Raw genomic sequence first — 19,374 nt, 5'->3', positions numbered from 1 at the left:
TTCAACCCAATTTAACTATGTAACTATCCGGCACCGGCCCACCTCCCGTAAATTTTGTATCAGCCCAAACCTGCAGGTTTCGGGTAGGCCCGCACAAAAATAATGTACATAGTAAGTGAGCCAGGAGGCTCTCTCATTGGGGCTCATGTATAAACACTGGCCAAATAGCAACCAAACAGTGACTGCCTTTTTTAAGTTGCCTGCAGGTTGAGCAATGAAAGCAAACCTTTGATTGGTTGCTATGGGTTTCTGCCCAGGTGCAAATCTGCCCAGTGTTTATAAATGAGCCCCACAATGTTCAGGTGTGAACAAACATTGGGAGTCCCTCCAGGTGTGGGGGGCATAGCACTAGTAGGAGTACGGGATCTATTATCCCAACTTCGGGCGACTTTGAAAACGAAGAGCTCAGATTGCCATCGGGACCTGCTATCCAGAATTCTCAGGGCCTGGGGTTTTCCGGATAAGGGATCTTTCCTTAATTTGGATCTCCATACCTTAAGTCTACTTAAAAATAATTTGAATATTAAATAAACCCTAACAGAATTGTTTTGCCTCCAATAAGGATTAATAATATCTAAGCTGGGATCAAGTATAAGGTATTGTTTTATTAGTACAGAGAAAAAGGAAATAATTTTTAGTTATTTTATTATAATCGAGTCTATGGAGATGCCTTCCCATAATTTGGAGCTTTCTGGATAACAGGTTTCAGCAAGCGTCTGGAAGAAGAATAGGTGTGGGCTAATGTCACAGGAGAGGAGGGTTATGGGCAAAATCTGGTCCGCCCACCTGCACATTAAAATGTGGGTTACAAACCCAAACCAGCCTTATCTGCAGTCTGTTACCGGTAATTAGCTGGCTTCTGCTACATTGTTTTGAATGTAAGAACCAACAGTGTAGAGAATAAAAAATAGACAGACAGATGCTGCTTCCAATAATAATGACATTTGCAAATTAATGTAAAGCCAGTGAAAATATGTTATGAATGTATAGTGGAAGGTTGCTTAGACATTAGGCAAATGATTATCTTTTGGGCTGACATCCCTTTTAAAGTATTGCAATACAACTATGTTCATTATATAGTGAATAAAGTACCCCCTATTGTAAAATATAAGGATATTATAAATTCCATAACCATATAAATGCTTTTATACAGGCCATGGAACGCTGAGGGGGGTACTTTATTTATTATAATACACAAGTTTCAGTGAGTCATGTGACAGAAATGACATCACTAAGCTCCGATTATAACCGATGACATCACTAAGCACCGTTTATAAGAATATATTTTACAGGATATTTATGGCTCTTGCGTATTATCTTATGATAATGTACTGCTGGTTTCCTTTTGACAGATGTGTATTTGTATTGTGGCTGAACTGTATCTTTAGCCCTGGCCTTTAGTAACTGCGCTGACAGATTGTTCTCTCTCTTTCTCCCTTTCTTGGACCTTGTCCATTACAAGTACGAGCCAAGAGGATTTGCACATGATCTGTGAGAGTCACACTGGGATTATCTCGCTGTTAACAAAAGTCAGATGTGCTGTGATAACCATAAAGCCTCACACTCGGGGGGGTTTCTTCAGTTAACTCAATCTACTAAATAAATGTTCACACACATTAAATACTCTGCAGGAAGATTTGTATTATTAGAAACAGACTGGAAACTTTCATCTTAATCGTTTGGGTACTAGGCTCAGCTATAGGGTTAGTGACCCAAAAACAATCAGTTTAGGTTATTCTCACGCCCTCATCTATTCAACAGATTAGACCGTTACAAATTATTTTCAGGACTTGTATTATTAGCATTATCCTTTATTTATTCAGTGCATCACATCAGTCTCTGCCCCAGGGGAGCTTACAATCTAAGATCCCTAACATACAGACACTAGGGCCAATTTCATCAGGAGTTACTTAACCTGCCTGTATGTATTTAGATACTGGTTAAAAAAGCAGCACCCAGAAAAAACGAATGCAAACCGGGTAAGAACATACAAATTCCTTGCAAACAGAGACCTCGAGGTGGGCAATATTAGGCTGATCCAATCTTGGGCCGTATGGCCCAACAATCAGATCACAATGAGGAGAATATGGGTGGTCGGATCAAGGACTGCATCAAAGAACCAATGCAGTCCTCGATCCAGGACTTTCTGCCACATATCGATCTGGGAAGTCCATCGGAGGGCCCCATACACTGCCCAATAAGATGCAGACTTAAGGTGGCCAAAGACGCAAAGATCCGCTCGCTTGGCGACATCGCCAAACGAGCCGATCTTTCCCCGATATGCAACTAACGGGCATGGCTAAATCAGTGGTAATCTAAACTTTCGGCCCTATAACCGAACGATCGGATTACGATGAGAGCGCAATAGGCTCTAGTCGGGACAAAATCAAACCTGTCCGATCGACCAAACGACCGATCTCCACCGGACAAAAACTGTCGGGACTCTCCACACAAGGTCCGAAAATCGTACGAATCCACGATAGGATCTTTACGTCTATGGCCAAGTCTGTCGGCAGCTTATATCTGCTCGTGTATGGGGCCCTACTGGCCAAATTCAACCAATTTCACCTCTTTATATATCATATTGAGGACAAGGTTGATGCTGAGATTTTTATAGAGGTCTCATTATCAAAACACATCTTAAACACACCAACAATTTCAAGGGGAAGGATAGGAAGTAACATGTATAGATCACACCATCCATTTAACCTTTTTAATTAAAAACAGTAAAGATGGAGTTTTTAAATGAATAAAAACACATAACAAGCTCTATGCATTTTGCTATATACTATACATATTGCTTCAGTGAAAGCTCAGACATACTTTTCATAGAGTCGCTGTCCTCTCATGAACACCTTGACTTCTTGGTCCAGTGGAAGTGTTCCATCGTCTTTCCGAAACCGGTAAAATATCTTGAGATCCTTGAATTCCTTGTATTCGTCACAGACTGCAGCACAGAAACAAAAGGGTTGGGTGATAGAGACATAATGTAGGTAAGTAGAGAGATAGATAGATAGATAGATAGATAGATAGATAGATAGATAGATAGATAGATAGATAGATAGATACTGTAGTTAATGGACAAACAGACAGACAGATAGACAGACAGATAGTAGATAGGCAGACAGACAGACAGATAGATAGATACTGTAGTTAATGGACAGACAGACAGATAGATAACAGTAGATAGATAGATAGATAGATAGATAGATAGATAGATAGACAGACAGACAGATGATAGATAGATACTGTAGTTAATGGACAAACAGACAGAAAGACAGATAGATAATGATAGATGTGGTGAAACAGACAGAAAGACAGATAGATAATGATAGATGTGGTGTATCAGCCAATCACAGTCCTTGAAATATCTAGGACATCAAATGAGTGTTCACTCAAGATCATGCTCTAAGTGACCTTTAAGATAGACTTCCATGAGTATCAGACAGACAAGAAAAGGGTATTGTAATTCTAACCAAATATGTCCCATAGATGCCTTTGGGATGTGGGCACCCAGCTAAGGATCTGAGCACCCCAGGGGGTCAGCCACACAGTCTGGGAACCACTGAACTAAAGAATGGATAATTAAGATTCTGCCATCTTTGTCTCAGCCTTTTGGTGGATGCTTCCAAAGCACACTGCCCTTTCATAATCTTCTTATTTCATGCAGCCGCTCCCAACTATCTTTTGAAAATGGAAACCACAACAAAAGCAATTCCCTTTTATACCTGCACTGTAGATAGCAGACAGAACCCACTTACCATGATGGATAATGCTATTATCATTCATTATCTGCATAAGTTTAATTGCTGTGTCCCTATCAGAGGCTTCTTTGCGTTCGATAAGCCAGTCAATCACTTCTTTGGCCACAAAGCAGTTAGGGTAGGTCTTTAGATGGTGCCTTCTATCTTTAATGAGTTTTTCCTCATGCAGCCGCAGTCTAGAATAAAAGTAAATTAGCATTAGAGGGATTTAGCTAGAAACCCTGGGCCTTTTCTGGACTGAAGAGGATTTGAACAGCTTTATCCTAAGATTAAGAGATGTTACATTGTTTCGGACCTAATTCCTTTTGCTTAATCAACTGGAAGTGTGATACCTTTCATGAAAGTCTAACATCAACTGGAAGTGTGGATCTTGCTGGCATTGTCGGCTTGTTGTGTGTGTCAACCATTCATTGCTTAGTAGCTTCATTTAGCTTATTCTCCCTTATGTATATAGCTTGGGGAGAACATACAGTACAAACTCCCTTCAGTTATTCGACTGGAACATCTGACCCAGTAATGCTAACCACTGTACCACCTTCCTGTAATTTGTAGCCTTAGAGAGAAATGTAATAAAAGAAGCAAATTCTACATCAGATCTAGTAACCCATAACAATCAGCCATCAGGTATCATTTATTGGTCACTAGTCTGAAGGCAATAGGTTGCAATTAGTGATGTGCGGCTACAACCTTACACTGCCAGCTTCCATTTCCTGAGTTTCTAAACTCGTGCCTATGGTTGCTACCTTTCTTCCGATTTAACTCCGGACAGTGATGCTGTGGGGGCGGGGCCATGCCATTGCGCATGCCATCACAGGGGGTGGGGCTACTATGTGGTGATTGATGACTGGCCGATCGCAACATTAATCACAGGAAACCCTGCCCAGTTTTGCGCAGTTTTGACCCCGGCAGCCCTTTAAAAAAACCAGGCTATACGGGTCAAAACTGGACAGGTGGCAACCCTACTTGCACCCAGGGCTGCCATCAAGGGGGACAGGGGGTACAAGTGTCCCGGGCCCGAAGGGGGGCCCAGCAGTGCTGTACTTTCGAAAGAGCCAGGCCCCCCTTGACAGCACTGAAGCCAAGCGGCCATTTCTAAAGCCATGAAAACAGCCAAAATTGAAGTCCTGAAGTGGCGAAAAGACCCTAAGTCACAAAAGGAGGCAAAGTTGAAGTCCTTATAAGGGGGCCCTGGTCACCAATTATTTTTTTTAACTTGTAGGGGGCCCTGGCAATTTTTTTTCAAAAAAATTTACGGGGGGGCCCTGGTACAGTTTCTTTTTAACTTATAAGGGGGCCATGACCATCAATAGCTTTTTATAACTTGTGTGAGGGGGGGGGGTTATCTTTTTTAGCACTGATGTCTGTGTGGTCTTTTAACTGTGGTGCTGGTGGGATCTAGGGTGGGGCTTGGGGGCTGAGGTGGGCGGGGCCCAAGGGCCCTGTGTTTTTTTCCCTTTCATGACGTCACCACGGGGCGGGTCTATAAATAGAGGAGATGGAGTAGGCTAGGCCGGGTTTGGAAGGGGCGGGTTGGGTCGAGGGAAACTCCACCCACACATCACTAGTTGCAATGGGTTACTAGGGGTTCATTTATTACCTTCAGGGCAGGGTGCAAAGTGCAAAAGTCTTCAAAGGGGCAGGGCAATTGGTATCCGCCCCCTGCCTGCCTACTTCCCACCCCACCAGCCTTGCAGGAAAAATTGAGACAGATCTGTACATTCTGAATTGGAGAACATTGACTGTATTCAACACATAGATAAAGACAGTGCTGTCTTGCACCCACTAATACTACAATGTAACCCTTGCAAATGCTGTCAGACCCTGGATACAAGTGCTTTTAAATTAAACAATAAGGGGCACTTTTGTGTCCAGGGTCTCAGTAAATGACCCCCTATGACTTTTATTACATTAAAGGGGTTGTTCACCTTTAAGTTAACTTTTAGTATGATGTAGAGGTCGATATTCTGAGACAATTTGCAATTGGTTTTCATTTTTTATTATTTGTGTTTTTTGCCTTTTTTAGCTTTTTATTCAGCAGCTCTCCATTTGGCAATTTCAGCAATCTGGTTGCCAGTTCTAAACAAGTTTTCAATTGGTCTTCATTATTTGTTTTTTAAAGTTTATTAATTATTTTCATTTTTCTTCTGACTCTTTTCTGTTGACAAAATGTATCTGAAAACAATTGCTCTGTGAAGCTACAATTTTTTTTTTACTCATATTTCTATTTGGGGCCTCTCCTATTCCTATTCCAGCCTCTTATTCAAATTAATGCATAGGTTCTAGAATAATTAGGACCCTAGCAACCAGATTGCTGAAATTGCAAACTGGAGAGCAGCTAAATAACTCAAAAACCACAAAGAATAAAAAATGAAACCAATCGCAAATTGTCTCAAATATATCTCTCTACTTTCCTTCCAACTTATGCAGCAGCTCTCCAGTTTGCAATTTTATAAATCTGGTTGATAGGGTCCAAATTACCCTAGCAACCATACTTTTATTTGAATAAGAGACTGGAATATGAATAGGCAAGGATCTGACTAGAAAGATGAGTAATAAAAAGAAGCAATAGAAATAAATGTGTAGCCTTACAGAGCACTTGTTTTAGATGGGGTCAGTGACCCCCCCCCATTTGACAGCTGGAAAGAGTCAGAAGGAGAAGGCAAATAAAAAAAAAAACTATAACAAATAAATAATGAAGACTAAAAAGTTGTTTAGACTTGGCCATTCTATCACATAATAAAAGTTAACTTAAAGGAGGACCACCCCTATAAGGCCTTTCCCGTTCTTTAGAGAAAATACGAATATTCAAATAACTATTAAAGGATAATATATAGCTACCTTTTAAGTATGTTTCCAGTTATTTCTCCTCTTAGAAAATAATGTGTGCATACACAGCTTGCATGCTGCTAAGAACATTTCTTCCCTGCATCTTTGCAGTTATATTAGTGGGGCTGCCATGTTCCTTGTATTTTCTGTATAATACAGGACAACATGCCCTTTCCTTTATGCTATAAATCAGTGATCCCCAACCAGTAGCTCATGAGCAACTCCCCAATCCATTGGATGTTGCTCCCAATGGCCTCAAAGTAGGTGCTTATTTTAAAATTCCAGGCTTGGAGGAAACTTTCGGTTGCATAAAAACCAATTGTATTGCCAAACAGAGCTTTGCTCCTCCACCCTTCTTACATTTGGATGTGGCTCATGGGTGAAAAAGGTTGGGGATCCCTGCTATAAAATATATAACTTCCCATCTTCAAACTTTTAGGCTCTGCCTTCTATACATCACCTGAGTATGAAGCAATGCTTTGCGGAAAGAATCAAAAAATGCACTTAGTTGCTCTTTGATAGAAAAGGAGCCTTTGCTGTTTTCCTTACAATCAGCATGTGGCTTCCCAGGGTGCATGTATATTTTGTTTTATAGGCCCTGCTGCGGGGAGTAACATTCACACAATCTTGTTTTATGTTGGCCCCAGAGAATGACTAGTAAACTGTAAGAGGATATGGCTTGTGTAGTTATAGAGCCCAGATCAAGGGAGATTAGCCAGTGAAAGCAGGAAAGACAAACAAATGGGAAGTGTTTATTTGAGATACTACTGGCTACTTGAAACATCACTTTTGTATTTAAAGGGGATGCAAACCCCAAAATAACATTTATTATAGTGTGTAGTCTGTTTGACTCGGATTTTCTGTGTCAAATGTTTTGTAAATAAATGGGCAATAGATCAAGGTGTGTTTTTTTAATTTTATATAGGGATGCACAAAATCTACTATTTTGGATTCGGCCGAACCCCCGAATCCTTAAGGAACGATTCGGCTGAATACCCAACAGAATCCGAATCCTAATTTGCATATGCAAACTAGGGGTGGGAAGGGGAAAAATATTTGTACTTCCTTGTTTTGTGAAAAAAAGTCACGAGATTTCCCTCCTTGCCCTAAAATCGCATTTGCAAATTACGATTCGGATTCAGTTAGGCCTGCAAGACGGACTCAACCGAGTCTGAATCCTACTGAAAATGCCCGAATCCAAACCAAATCCTGGATTCAGTGCATCCCTAATTTTATGGCATCCGAACAGCTTTATTTGACACCACTTTAGGCCATGTGTAATCAGTTCAAGAGTCCAGTATGGAGGAAGTTACTCTGAAAAAAAACTGCATTAAAAAACATGATGGATAAACGCCATATTTTTCTGTAGCATTTTCAAGCAGTTGCTTATTGTTATGATGGATTTTTACAAGGCCTCCGAAAATCAGTACACAGTTTGGTAAGTACGCCGTTTTCTAAGCAGCGATATCATGTTCGGTGTATTTGGCATCAGTTTTTTAAACAGTATGACATATATAGGCCCCTTAGAGTACCACATGACTAATTGGAACTATACTTATTATAAAAAATATAATATAATGATATTAGTAACAACCTTGGATTTACATGAACTGTGATGGCAGTGATGAAACTTTTTGGTGCCTACTAATATCCTTATGTTTTATCGTAGGGGGTATAGTATTCCCTCTATAGATATTGCCCATTTAATTCACAGTAAAGCCTCCCAGTGGGATAGAAATACTTGGAACCAGGGCCGGAACTAGGGGTAGGCAGAGTAGGCACGTGCCTAGGGCGCAAAGCTGAGGGGGCGCCAGGCACGTTCCTGCTCTGTCGCCTACCCCGTGTCCGGTCCTTTGTCTCCCTAACTGGTGGCGGTAATTTGTTAGAAATGCGATTGCGCGCATGCGTGCCGGCGCGTAGTTTCACGCATGCGTGATTGAGCGCACACGAAGCCGGCGCTGTGCCCGGCCAGGTTGCCTAGGGCGCCTGGCCAGGTTGGCCCGGCTCTGCTTGGAACAAGTATTTTTATCAGCATAAGACTGTGTGCCCGAGGCCCACAAGGGCTACTGCCCCAGGGTCCCCCGCACCTGTTCAGGGGCCCCCACCACTAACGCACCCCCGGCAACTGCTTACCCCCCGCGCACGTGCACCTAGCTTCACTGCGATCAGGGAAGGGAGTGGGGGAGCAATGTACTTACAGGTGGGGATGAGTCCGACCTTGGGATGTATGTAGACCTGGGATGATATAGTAGGTAGAGGACATGGCTTTAGTTACCTACATTTGACAAACATTCCCTGATCTCTTTGGGGCTAGGCCTTTGGGCCATAATGTGCCACACCCACCACACCCAATTATAATACATCAGTTTTGCTTAAGCACCTGATAGGTCTTAAGATCACTGAAATGTATTTCTATGGATGAAGCAAACTTTTCCAGGGACAGTCATAACCAAGCATTGTCCATGGCAATTATGTATTGCAATGAAAGCCCAACTGTTCCACTGTCCAAGCTAAAAGATTCAAGAGGATTCACCAATGAGAATTCAGCTTAATAACACTATGGCAGCTATATTGGTAGACTACTACACCAGTTTGGATTGCTAATATTAAGTTGGCCATAGACGTGTAGATTTACCTTCATATCGGACGAACGATCGTTTGGTGCCATCTCCTGACCTGCCACTAACCTTTCAGATCAAATAAAGTAGTAAACAAACAGATCAGACAATGTTCTGCCCCTGACAGCAATCGTACGAAAATTATGTCCGACAAAAGCTGGTGACAGTCTCCCACTGATATCGTCAGATCGGCAATACATGCAGAGATATTATCGGTAGCCGACAGAAATTTTCTAACCTGTCCGATCAAAAAATGTCGGGACACTCAAGACACGGCCTGAAAATCGCATGAAACAGAGATTCGTACAATCAAATCTTTGCGTCTATGTCCAGCAATGTAATCTATAGCAGGGTGGGGGAACTTACTTCTGCTTTGTTCCTCGGTAACATAACAGTGTCTAAAGTTTCCAGTTACAGAATAATGAACCTGGAGCCAAGGAGACAGGGTTCTCATTGGAGGATTGTCTTGCATTCATTGGGAGACTTGGTGATAAATGTTGATTCAAGAACACAATCCATAATGCATTAACCATTGATAATAAGTTGCGGTACACAAGGATTTGCAGTCTAGCAAAGTATTGAAGAGCAACAGTGTTTACATTACCTTTCAGTAGTAGTACAAATAAATTAGTTTCTTTTCAAACAAAGGGAAATCAAAGCGAGAGGAACTACAAATGGGAGGAATCGGAGGCGATGTGGGGGAAAGTTCATAGTGGAGAGACGGCTTCCTGGTCTCGAGTATCACACAGAGCTGATACTTCATATACTTTTCACTTTAAACCCTTGTTTTGACTACAGAAAGTCAGTGCAAGCTAAAAATGACATAAGGACTCTCTTCCACCAAAGAATCTGTTATTGGATTAATGTAGAGCGCAACTTTCCTGTTTCTTAGAGGAAATAAACCAGCAAGAATGTTGTGCATGAAGTGATAGGGAATTTAAAAGTGATGGGAGCCAAGCGGAATCCCATAGAGGGGCTAAGCTGGATCCTATGGTGGGGGCCAAGCTGAATGCTATAGAAGGAGCCAAACTAAATCCCATATGGAAACCAAGCTTAATCCCATAGAGGGGGACAAACTGAATATCATCGAGGAAGCCAAGCTGAATCCCATGGAGGGAGCCAAGCTGAATCCTAGTGAGGTGCCTCTCACTACAAAAACAAAACAAAGAATAACCATAAATAATGTAGACACATGCACTAGAGCTTCATTCAGAGTATGGGAAATCACACGTACCCTCCCTGGCCCTGTTATGTTCTCAGTAGTTTAGATGCTACATAAAGATTAGACAATGCTTTCATTAATAAATAACTGTAACGGGAGATGCCCCAATCTGTACAACTGTGATTTGTTTATGGTGCCAGTGCACTCATTCACACATACCCCAAGTCGGCCTACAAATCTCCAGCAGTGATTAAAGGGGAGAAATGTCATTCTAAGCAACTGTCTAATATAATAAACTTGTAAAGCTGCTCCAGACTCACCCCATGCTGCAACTGCAATCTCCAATATTGGCTACAATAAATACTCATTAAACATTTTCAATAGTTTTAAAGTTCTTTGTAAATTTAAACACGACTGAGCTGGCCAGCTGACTTTTGCTACATTGTTTCAGGAGTCAGAAACAGCAGTGCAGAGAATTCAAAGAAACAGAGATATACTTCTTTCATTTGTCATTCCATGTACAAATAACTACAAACCACCGAAAATCTTTATATTGAATGTTGGTAATTTGGATAGAATAACATATTCTTTCATTATGCAGAAAAAAAGTCTTTGAGAGGAGTTACCCTTTAAGGAATATTTCATCAATGAACCACAAATTTGCTGCCAGGAATTCTGAATCTGTTTGTAGTGCACAAATCAGTTTGCTGCAATAAATAGTAGATCTGTACAGCTTTTCTGCTGATTTGCTCATTTTCCAAATGGCAGGGCTTCATTCAGATTATGGCATGCTTGATTGGAATAATTGCTCCTACTGGAACGAGAATATCTGGCTGAAGTGCAAAATACACTGAATTCTTGGCTTTGTTGGGGATTCACTAAAATGTTTTACTCCAAACTGTGTGGATGCCCCAAGCAATGGACAGCAGCCAAATGTATTGAGATTTGGGCTGAACACTTCTTTTTTGTACTGGCTACTCCTGGAACCACAGTATTAGTGTCCAAAAAAAAAAGTTTAATGTGTCTGTGACAGTGTTAGAAGCTATAAAGGACCCTGACCAAATGTTGGAGTTTCAATGCACAGTTGAGACGAGTCCCTGTCTGCAAGCTTACAGTCTATGAGGAAGAGGAGATAAAAATGAAACAAAATTGGTTTCATAAGTCAGGTGTGCAGGCGTTTTGAGAACATGGTGGATCCTTAGGCCTTCCACACAATGGCCAACGATATCATACTGCAAGCCTATGAAGGCCCATCTGGCAAGGACCACATGAAGAAGATGCAACTGTCATCCAACAAGATGATAAAGATATCTGGACAATATTTACCAAGATATTGGGCGGCAGTCCTTTCTGAGGGCCCAATACACTTTGAGTGTAGAAGCAAGATGGTGACGATTAGGGAGAATTTTATAGGTAAAGGGGGCCAGACATTGTAAGATTTGATTGTTTGGAGAGGTCCTAGGCCCGATTGCATTACAATGAAGGGGATACTAAAAGACAGATCAAGCCTGCCCGATCAAGATCTGGCCGATTTTTGGCTAGATATCGATCAGGGAAGCCTGTCAGAGGGCCCCATATATGGTCAAATAACCTGCCAAATCGGTCTAAAGGACCTGAACCTATGTTCTAGCCATAAAGTGAAAAAAGAAAATACTATGGGGATACTCTCAAAATAAAAAGTTCTTGTGTTCTGTGATTTTCCAGATAACAGATCTTTCCCTAATTTGGATCTTCATACCTTAAAGGAAAAGTAAACCCTTGCTACTAAAATCCCCTACATCCCTCTCCTACATAGAAGCCCCTCCCTGCTCCCCCCCAGCCTAGGTGGTACCTTTGCTAAATGCCCCTAACTCTTTACTTGCCCCTAACTCTTTACTTACAACTGCGCATGTGCCGAAAGTAACGTAAATTGCGGAAGCGCTGGATGAAGACCCAAAGACTACCGAAACGGCTGAAGATGGCACCCGTGAACTCCGCTGGACAGAATCTGCACCGAGGGGTAAGTAAAGAGTTAGGGTTAATTACCAGAGTGTGCACCTAGGCTGGGGGGGAGCATGGAGGGGGGGGTCTATGTAGGGTAGGGGGGTAAGGGATTTTAGTAACAAGGGTTTGTTTCTCCTTTAAGCCTACTAGGAAATCATTTAATTAAATAAACCCAATACGCTGGATTTGCTTCCAATAATGATTAACAATATCTTAGTTTGGATCAAGTATAAAGTATGGATAATGGATCCCCTACCTGTACCCAACCTAGGTTTATTTCTTCTCATTTTGAAAACGAAGGCTCAGCGAGTGCGAGGCATTTCCTATACAGTATGAGACGCGGCTGGTGTCTAATAAAAATGGCCTTCAGTAAATAACTGTATGGAAACTCTCTCATGTGACAGGTTACTGGGTCATTATTGTACACTAAGCAAATGGCATTATTAAGGAGGCAATTTATGTGGTAAATTCTTTAAATTAGCAAAAATCAATACTATTTATCATAAACTGATACAGTTTGCATTATATTTTCTTGTTAATAACAAGGGTAAAGATAAATCTACAGTCATTTATCAGAAACGTTCATTCTTATCCGGCACCTTCACCATAAACTTTCCACTGCTTGCAAACCAAAGTTATTTTTAAGGTTCGGGCAGCACAACATTCATAATCGCATTTGGACCATTTCCGAGTTTTTTTTTGTTTTTTAGTCTACATTCCATAAAAGCACATTTATTGGAACCATATGGCTCCTGTTAAGTCCTGTTTGCACTTTGCAGTAATATCCAAACATAAGTTATCAGGTCTGAAGATAAAAAGCAGTTTTGTGGCTAAAAAGTAAAGCAACACCTAGCAGGTTCCTGGAAACATGATCAATCAGAGCCAGTGGGAGGACAAAAGCCCATTTATTCTCTGTTCCACCAGCTCTTCCTGTTCCAGAACTGACTTGATCCAGTCGACTTTGTTTAATGTTTTTCCTCATCTGGTGGCCTTGGGCTTGCCTTTGGAATGTTCTCATGAGCTTTTCTATACATCATCACTAGGGGGCACATTTACTAAGCTCGAGTGAAGGATTCGAAGTAAAAAAACTTTGAATTTCGAAGGTTTTTTTTGGGTACTTCGACCATCGAATAGGCTACTTCGACTACGACTTTATTTCGAACTAAAAATCGTTTGACTATTTGACCATTCGATAGTCGAAGTACTGTCTCTTTAAAAAAAACTTCGACTACCTACTTCGGCACTTTAAACCTACCGAACGACAATGTTAGCCTATGGGGACCTTCCCCATAAGCTTTCTAAGCTTTTTTTTTTTTTGATCGAAGGAAAATCGTTCCATCGATGGATTAAAATCCTTCGAATCGTACAATTCGAAGGATTTAATTTTCCTTCGATCGAAGTATTTGCGGTAAATCCTTCGACTACAATATGTCGAATATCGAGTGTTAATTAACCCTCGGTATTCGACCCTTAGTAAATGTGCCCCTAGCTGTTTGGCCAGTTACAACAAGCATCATGGTCATAGAGACATATTTGCAAAGGTATGGCTTCTGGTGGCTCAAAAAATCATCTATTAGCAGTCAAACTCCATTGGGTTGACCTCTTCTACACACCGACATCAGATCAGGCATGCATGATCAATAAGCACGGATTTGAATTGACTAAAGCTGTGGACTGGTTCTGTTTTGTATAATTCTCATCATGATCATCAGAATTTCCTAACACAACAGTTTTAGCAGATATCCATGTTTTGATGACACCACTCAAACGTTTCATCCGGTTTCTCTATGTTGCAGATCCAGGTAAAGTAGGCCCCAAATGTGGAGCACAAAACTAGCTAATACTCTGTAAAGCTATTAAATCCATTTGTTTGGCCTAGAAATTATATTTGGGCAGTAATCACAAAAAAAAAGTCTGGTTCAATCAAATTTACAGACATAGTGTTTCAAACTTTCTTTGATTCTAAACAATTCTTAAATGGCTTGACCATGAGTGGTGAGCTGGTCAGACATGTTGGGTCAGCTGGCAAATATTGCACAGATTTCTGTGAGAATGTACGCATGCGTCCTGTTCGGCGCAGGCGCGCTAATGCGCGTCGGCGTCTGACGCGGGACGCGGGCGACGGGCGCAGAGGCGCTGGTCGCAAGGACGTAGGCGGAAACGCCTGTGATGGACGTGCTGGCGTCAGTTCCGCGACGTCAGCGCAGAGACGCCAGTTTGGCGCCAAAGTATCTGTATTTAAACCCAAACCAGACTGAGATGCATTGCCTGGTTATTAGGTTGTTTGAACTGAAACCCTAGCGTCTTGAACTTTTGGATTCCTGATTATCGACCCTTGCCTGTACCCGGATTTGATTACTGCCGCCTGTCTCGACCTTCTTGCCTGTCTTACTGTTTACGAATCTTGCTGCCTGCCTTCTGACCTCGGATCTCCTGACTACGACTTTGCCTAATCCCTTGTACTTCGCTTTTCGTCTCACTGGCTACTCTCCACAACCCTGCTCCCTGTTCCACTCCAGGTGGGTAGCGGTTGTGTGAGGCGCCTGTGGGTTCATTATCTTCTGCTCCAGCTCCTTCTACGACTGGATTATACTGGTGAGTCCTGACAGATTTCTGCCAGTATCTGCCTGTGCTTGATTATCATTGTATACAAGGTCTACAGGTATGGGATCTGTTATCCGCAAAAAAACGGTTATTCAGAAAGCTCTGAATTACGGGAAGTAGCAAGCAGTCTTCCTTTTTCCCCCAGCCTCTCCAAAAAGGGATTGCCTAGTGCTGGTTGTTGGGGTTGGCATCTCTCCCAAAGTACTGCAACAAGAAAATTGCCAAGCACTCAAGTCAAGTGTGTGGGAGATTCCCTGACGTTAGTCACTCTAGCTGCACTTGCCTTGAGTGCTTGGTAATTTTCTTGCCGAATTACGGGAAGGCTGTCTCCTATAGGCTCTATTTTAATCAAATAATTCAGATTTTTCAAATTTATTTCCTTTTTCTCTGTAATAATTAAACAGTACCCTGTACGTTATCCAAACTAAGGTACAATTAATCCTTATTACAGGCAAAACAATCCTATTGGGCAAATTCAATGTTTACATTAATATGAAGATCCAAATTACAGAAAACCCCAGGTCCCGAGCATTCTGGATAATAGGTCCCATACCTGTACTTGGTTACTGCAATAATATTACATCAAGGGTTGGTAATGCACTAGACAAATAACACCATGGGACAGATGAATGGAAGAAGCTCACCTGAATCCCAAAATCTGGTTATATCAAATTGACAAGAAACAAGAGGATCGAAGGAGAAATGTAAAATTACTGACCCATTTATTAGCCAAAGATCAGGCAAAGAGTTTAAAACGGTGGCATTTATTATGTGGCACACCATGCAAAGCAACCACACTACTCGGGGGGCTGTAAATTAAGTAACTGGCCCACTACTGCCAAAGGATTATTATTATTTATTATTAGAGTGCAAATATATTTCGTAGTGCTGATTCTGTATGTCAAGCGGAGGGTGAGCATAATAGTAGGTAAGGTTGCCACCTGGCCGGTATTTTACCAGCCTGGCCAGTATTTTACTGGCCTGGCCGGTTAAGATTTTGCTTGATGACAATATTATTTACAGGGAAAAACCATAAAAATATAGGAAGGCCAGTGTATTTTTCCAGAAAAGGTGGCAACATCAATAGTGGGTGATGCACCAAGCTCGGTGTATGCAATATCATATACCAGAATTGGATTTGTTATCTGGAAACCTGTTATCCAGAATGTGCTGAATTAGGAGAAGGCCATCTCAAATAATCCAAATTTTTTTTAAAACTGATTTCTTTATTCTCTGTAATAATAAAACAGTAGCTTGTACTTGATCCAAACTAATATATAATTAATCCTTGTTGAAGGCCTATTGGGTTTATTTAATGTTTAAATTAATTCTAAACAGATTTATTGTATGAAGATCCAAATTATGGAAAAATCCCTTATTCAGAAAACCCCAGGTCTCAAGCATTCTAAATAATAAGTTGCATACCTGTAGGGAACCTATAGAAAGTAAGGTTCCATGTTTCTTTTAAATACATCTACAGAACAACTCTTTTCTGCTCTTGTTTTTGAATGTACACAGGGGATCTATATCGACGTGATGCATTATAAATTGAATGTTGGCTGCTGGCGTTGGAATATTAGCAAGGTGTTCCTATGGCACTCAGTAAATACAAACCAGCCTGAACAGCCCAATGGAAAGAGGTTTGCTATCTCCAGTCATCTGGAACAATTACATCAGCAGCGATTATACTGTGTTCTCTGTTCAGAGCAAAGATAACACTTTAATGTACCTGTTAATACCTAATTTTACAAACTGGTTAAATAGTAGTGTTAATGGTTATTTGTACTGCCAATAAAATTTCCGTACATCAGGGCTTTGCCTGCAAACATTACGCTTGCATGCAAGCCCTCCTTTTAAATATGCCTTGCACCAACCCTGCTCAAATACAAGTTGGTGTGTGATTTTAGAAACCAACAGTTAAGGCACGGGCCGATAACAGCTGCCGACAGATAGGGTTGCCACCCGGCCGGTATTTTGGCCTAGTCGGTAAAACACCTGCCAAGGCTGGGGCCGGTATTACAAATTTACCGGCAATGTAGCTGCAGGTAAATTTTTAATACTCCTAACAAAAGCCCTCGGCCACCCGCAACCCGCTCAAAATTAACTTTTTTTGCTGTCTTCTGGCGTGTTTAGGCCCCACCCTTTTACATCACGACACGCCCCCTTTTACGTCACGGATCACCCATTTGCTCCCGCCCCCACGACCAGCCGGTAAGGATTGTATGAAAAGGTGGCAACCCTACCGACAGACCGAGTTGGCAGCTTATTGCCCCGTGTGTGGGGCCATCCATTCTGCTTCCCCGATCGATATCTGGCCCTTGATCGGGCACAGCGTCGGACTGGGCCGTGGGGACGCCGGGAAAAAACCTGGTGGGCCCCAGCCCTCGTGGGCCCTGCCGGCCCAGACCCGTTCCACAGAGTGAGGCCTCCTCCCCCTCCGCCTGGTTGCCTGGCTCCGCCTCTTGCCCCAACCACCCTAACTCTTGCCCTGCCCACTCCACCCCACCCACAAACGAACACACCATAGGTATGTGCTGCCAGGGGGCGGGAGAGGGCAGAGGTGAGTTTGCTGGGGAGGGGGGGCGCTTGGGGAGTTACGGGGGCCTTGATGTGGCAGCCCCAGTGGGTCCTGACCCCCCCCCAGTCAGACCCGGGCGGGCAGATCGCGGCACCGCATAAACGCACAGATCCGACCACCCATATCAGATGCATTATGATCAGACGGGATTTTTTAACCTGCAGGGTCGGACTGGGGGGGTCAGGACCAACGATCGGATTTGCCCGATATCGCCCACCTCAATATGGGCATATCGGTGAGAGATCTGCTCGTTTGGCGACATCGCCAAACGAGTGGATCTCTAGGTCTATGGCCACCTTAAGGGGCAGATTTATTAAGAGTTGAATTGAAAATTCTAATTCAAATTTATGATTTTTTTTTTATGGTCAAAACTGTCAAATTCGACTAGGGAGCTATAAAATACTCTATTAACGTTTTTTTTAAAAAAAGATTCGAATTAGATTTTCAAGATTTATCATACTCTGGCCCTTTAAGAATTTTGACTATTTGCCACCTAAAATATGCCGAATTGCTGTTTAAGTAAATGGGAGAGATCCAGGGATCATTTTGGAGATGTTTGCAGCCTTCCTGACATTCAATTTTCTTCGGAAAAAAAAACTCTAATCGAGTTCGATCAAATTTGATTAATGTTTTTGGGTCGTTTAAATTCGTCCGAGTTGGGAAAAAGATTTTATTAACACATTTCATATAGTCTTTTTTAAATTTCCACCATTGCTACACAGCAGCTTGTTTATATAAACTATAGTAGTGTTTCTGAATCAAACACACCAGTTTTACCAGTGCAGGGCAACAGTACATGATATTTTCATTACTTTAAAAAAAACTTTATTTGTTGGTGTTACTGTAAATTCCCGAATATATTTTGCCCACAGATTTACAAAAAAGGTTACACAACACAGTCAACAAGTGAAAGGGTTGGTACCTTTTGTAATTCTTTTTACCAGGCCAGGGGAAGTAAAGAAAGGGGGTAAGTCCTGATATAAATAGGAGCATGACAAGGAGCAGGTATGGGACCTGTTATCCAGAATGCTTGGGACCTGGGGTTTTTCCAGATAACAGATCTTTCTTTGACTTGGATCTTGATACCTTAAGTCTTCTAGAAAATCATGTAAATATTGAATAAACCCAATAGGCTGGTTTTGCTTCCAATAAGGATTAATTATATCTTAGTTGGGATCAAGTACAAGCTACTGTTTTATTATTACAGAGGACCTGGCCGGGGTGGGGGTTTTACCGGCTAGCCTTGTAGAATACCGGCCGGGTGGCAACCCTAACCACAGACAACACAATTGGACACATGAGGGAGAGCAGATGGGTGATTTTTGTGTTTGGTGAAGCGAATTAAACACATTTTGTACATAGAATTCTTCGCAGCATCCCAGGGCACAGTCCATGTATAATACCCCAGAACACATGGCTGGATAAATCCCAGAATACATGATGCCTGTTTACCACCCTCAAACACAGGACAGGATAGATTCAGTGCCAAATGAATATATAATACCTCTAAGAATTCATGGCAGCATAAATAAAGTACCAACTCCATGAATATGGCTTGTTGTAGGAACCAGTTGGTTTGCTTATACCATTCATGTTCATTTAATATAAGAGCCTTAATAGTGCTGAAAACAAACAAGCCCACGAGGCATAAATAACATATAAATAGCCTGCACATGGATGTTACTCAGTAGGCTTGAGCTCTTTAAATGATACATATTATTTAGAAATAATGCACAACAGGGCCATGCAGGCAGAGATATCCGCTCCTAGCATAACAACATCTTGTTTATCTGTAACTCCAGGGAGCATTATCTGTAGCTAGCACATAAATCTGTTATC

The 19,374-nt window shown here is 41.8% G+C and overlaps 1 protein-coding gene across 2 annotated transcripts in view; it reads right to left on the bottom strand.

The window, feature by feature from the left end:
- deptor.L (DEP domain containing MTOR interacting protein L homeolog) overlaps positions 1 to 19,374 on the bottom strand; it is an 87,723-nt gene that overhangs the window by 44,133 nt on the left and 24,216 nt on the right. For both annotated transcript variants that reach the window (XM_018268232.2, XM_018268233.2), the window contains 2 exons: positions 3,762 to 3,940; positions 2,824 to 2,947 (listed from right to left, as the gene is read on the bottom strand). In XM_018268232.2, coding sequence (XP_018123721.1) covers positions 2,824 to 2,947; positions 3,762 to 3,940 — 303 coding nt within the window. The remainder of the gene's footprint in view (positions 1 to 2,823; positions 2,948 to 3,761; positions 3,941 to 19,374) is intronic.

The sequence above is a fragment of the Xenopus laevis genome, chromosome 6L (genome assembly GCF_017654675.1).
Source record: "Xenopus laevis strain J_2021 chromosome 6L, Xenopus_laevis_v10.1, whole genome shotgun sequence".
NCBI lineage: Eukaryota > Metazoa > Chordata > Amphibia > Anura > Pipidae > Xenopus > Xenopus laevis.
The sequence above is the reverse complement of the archived record's forward strand: the minus strand, read 5'-3'. Positions and strand labels throughout refer to the sequence as shown.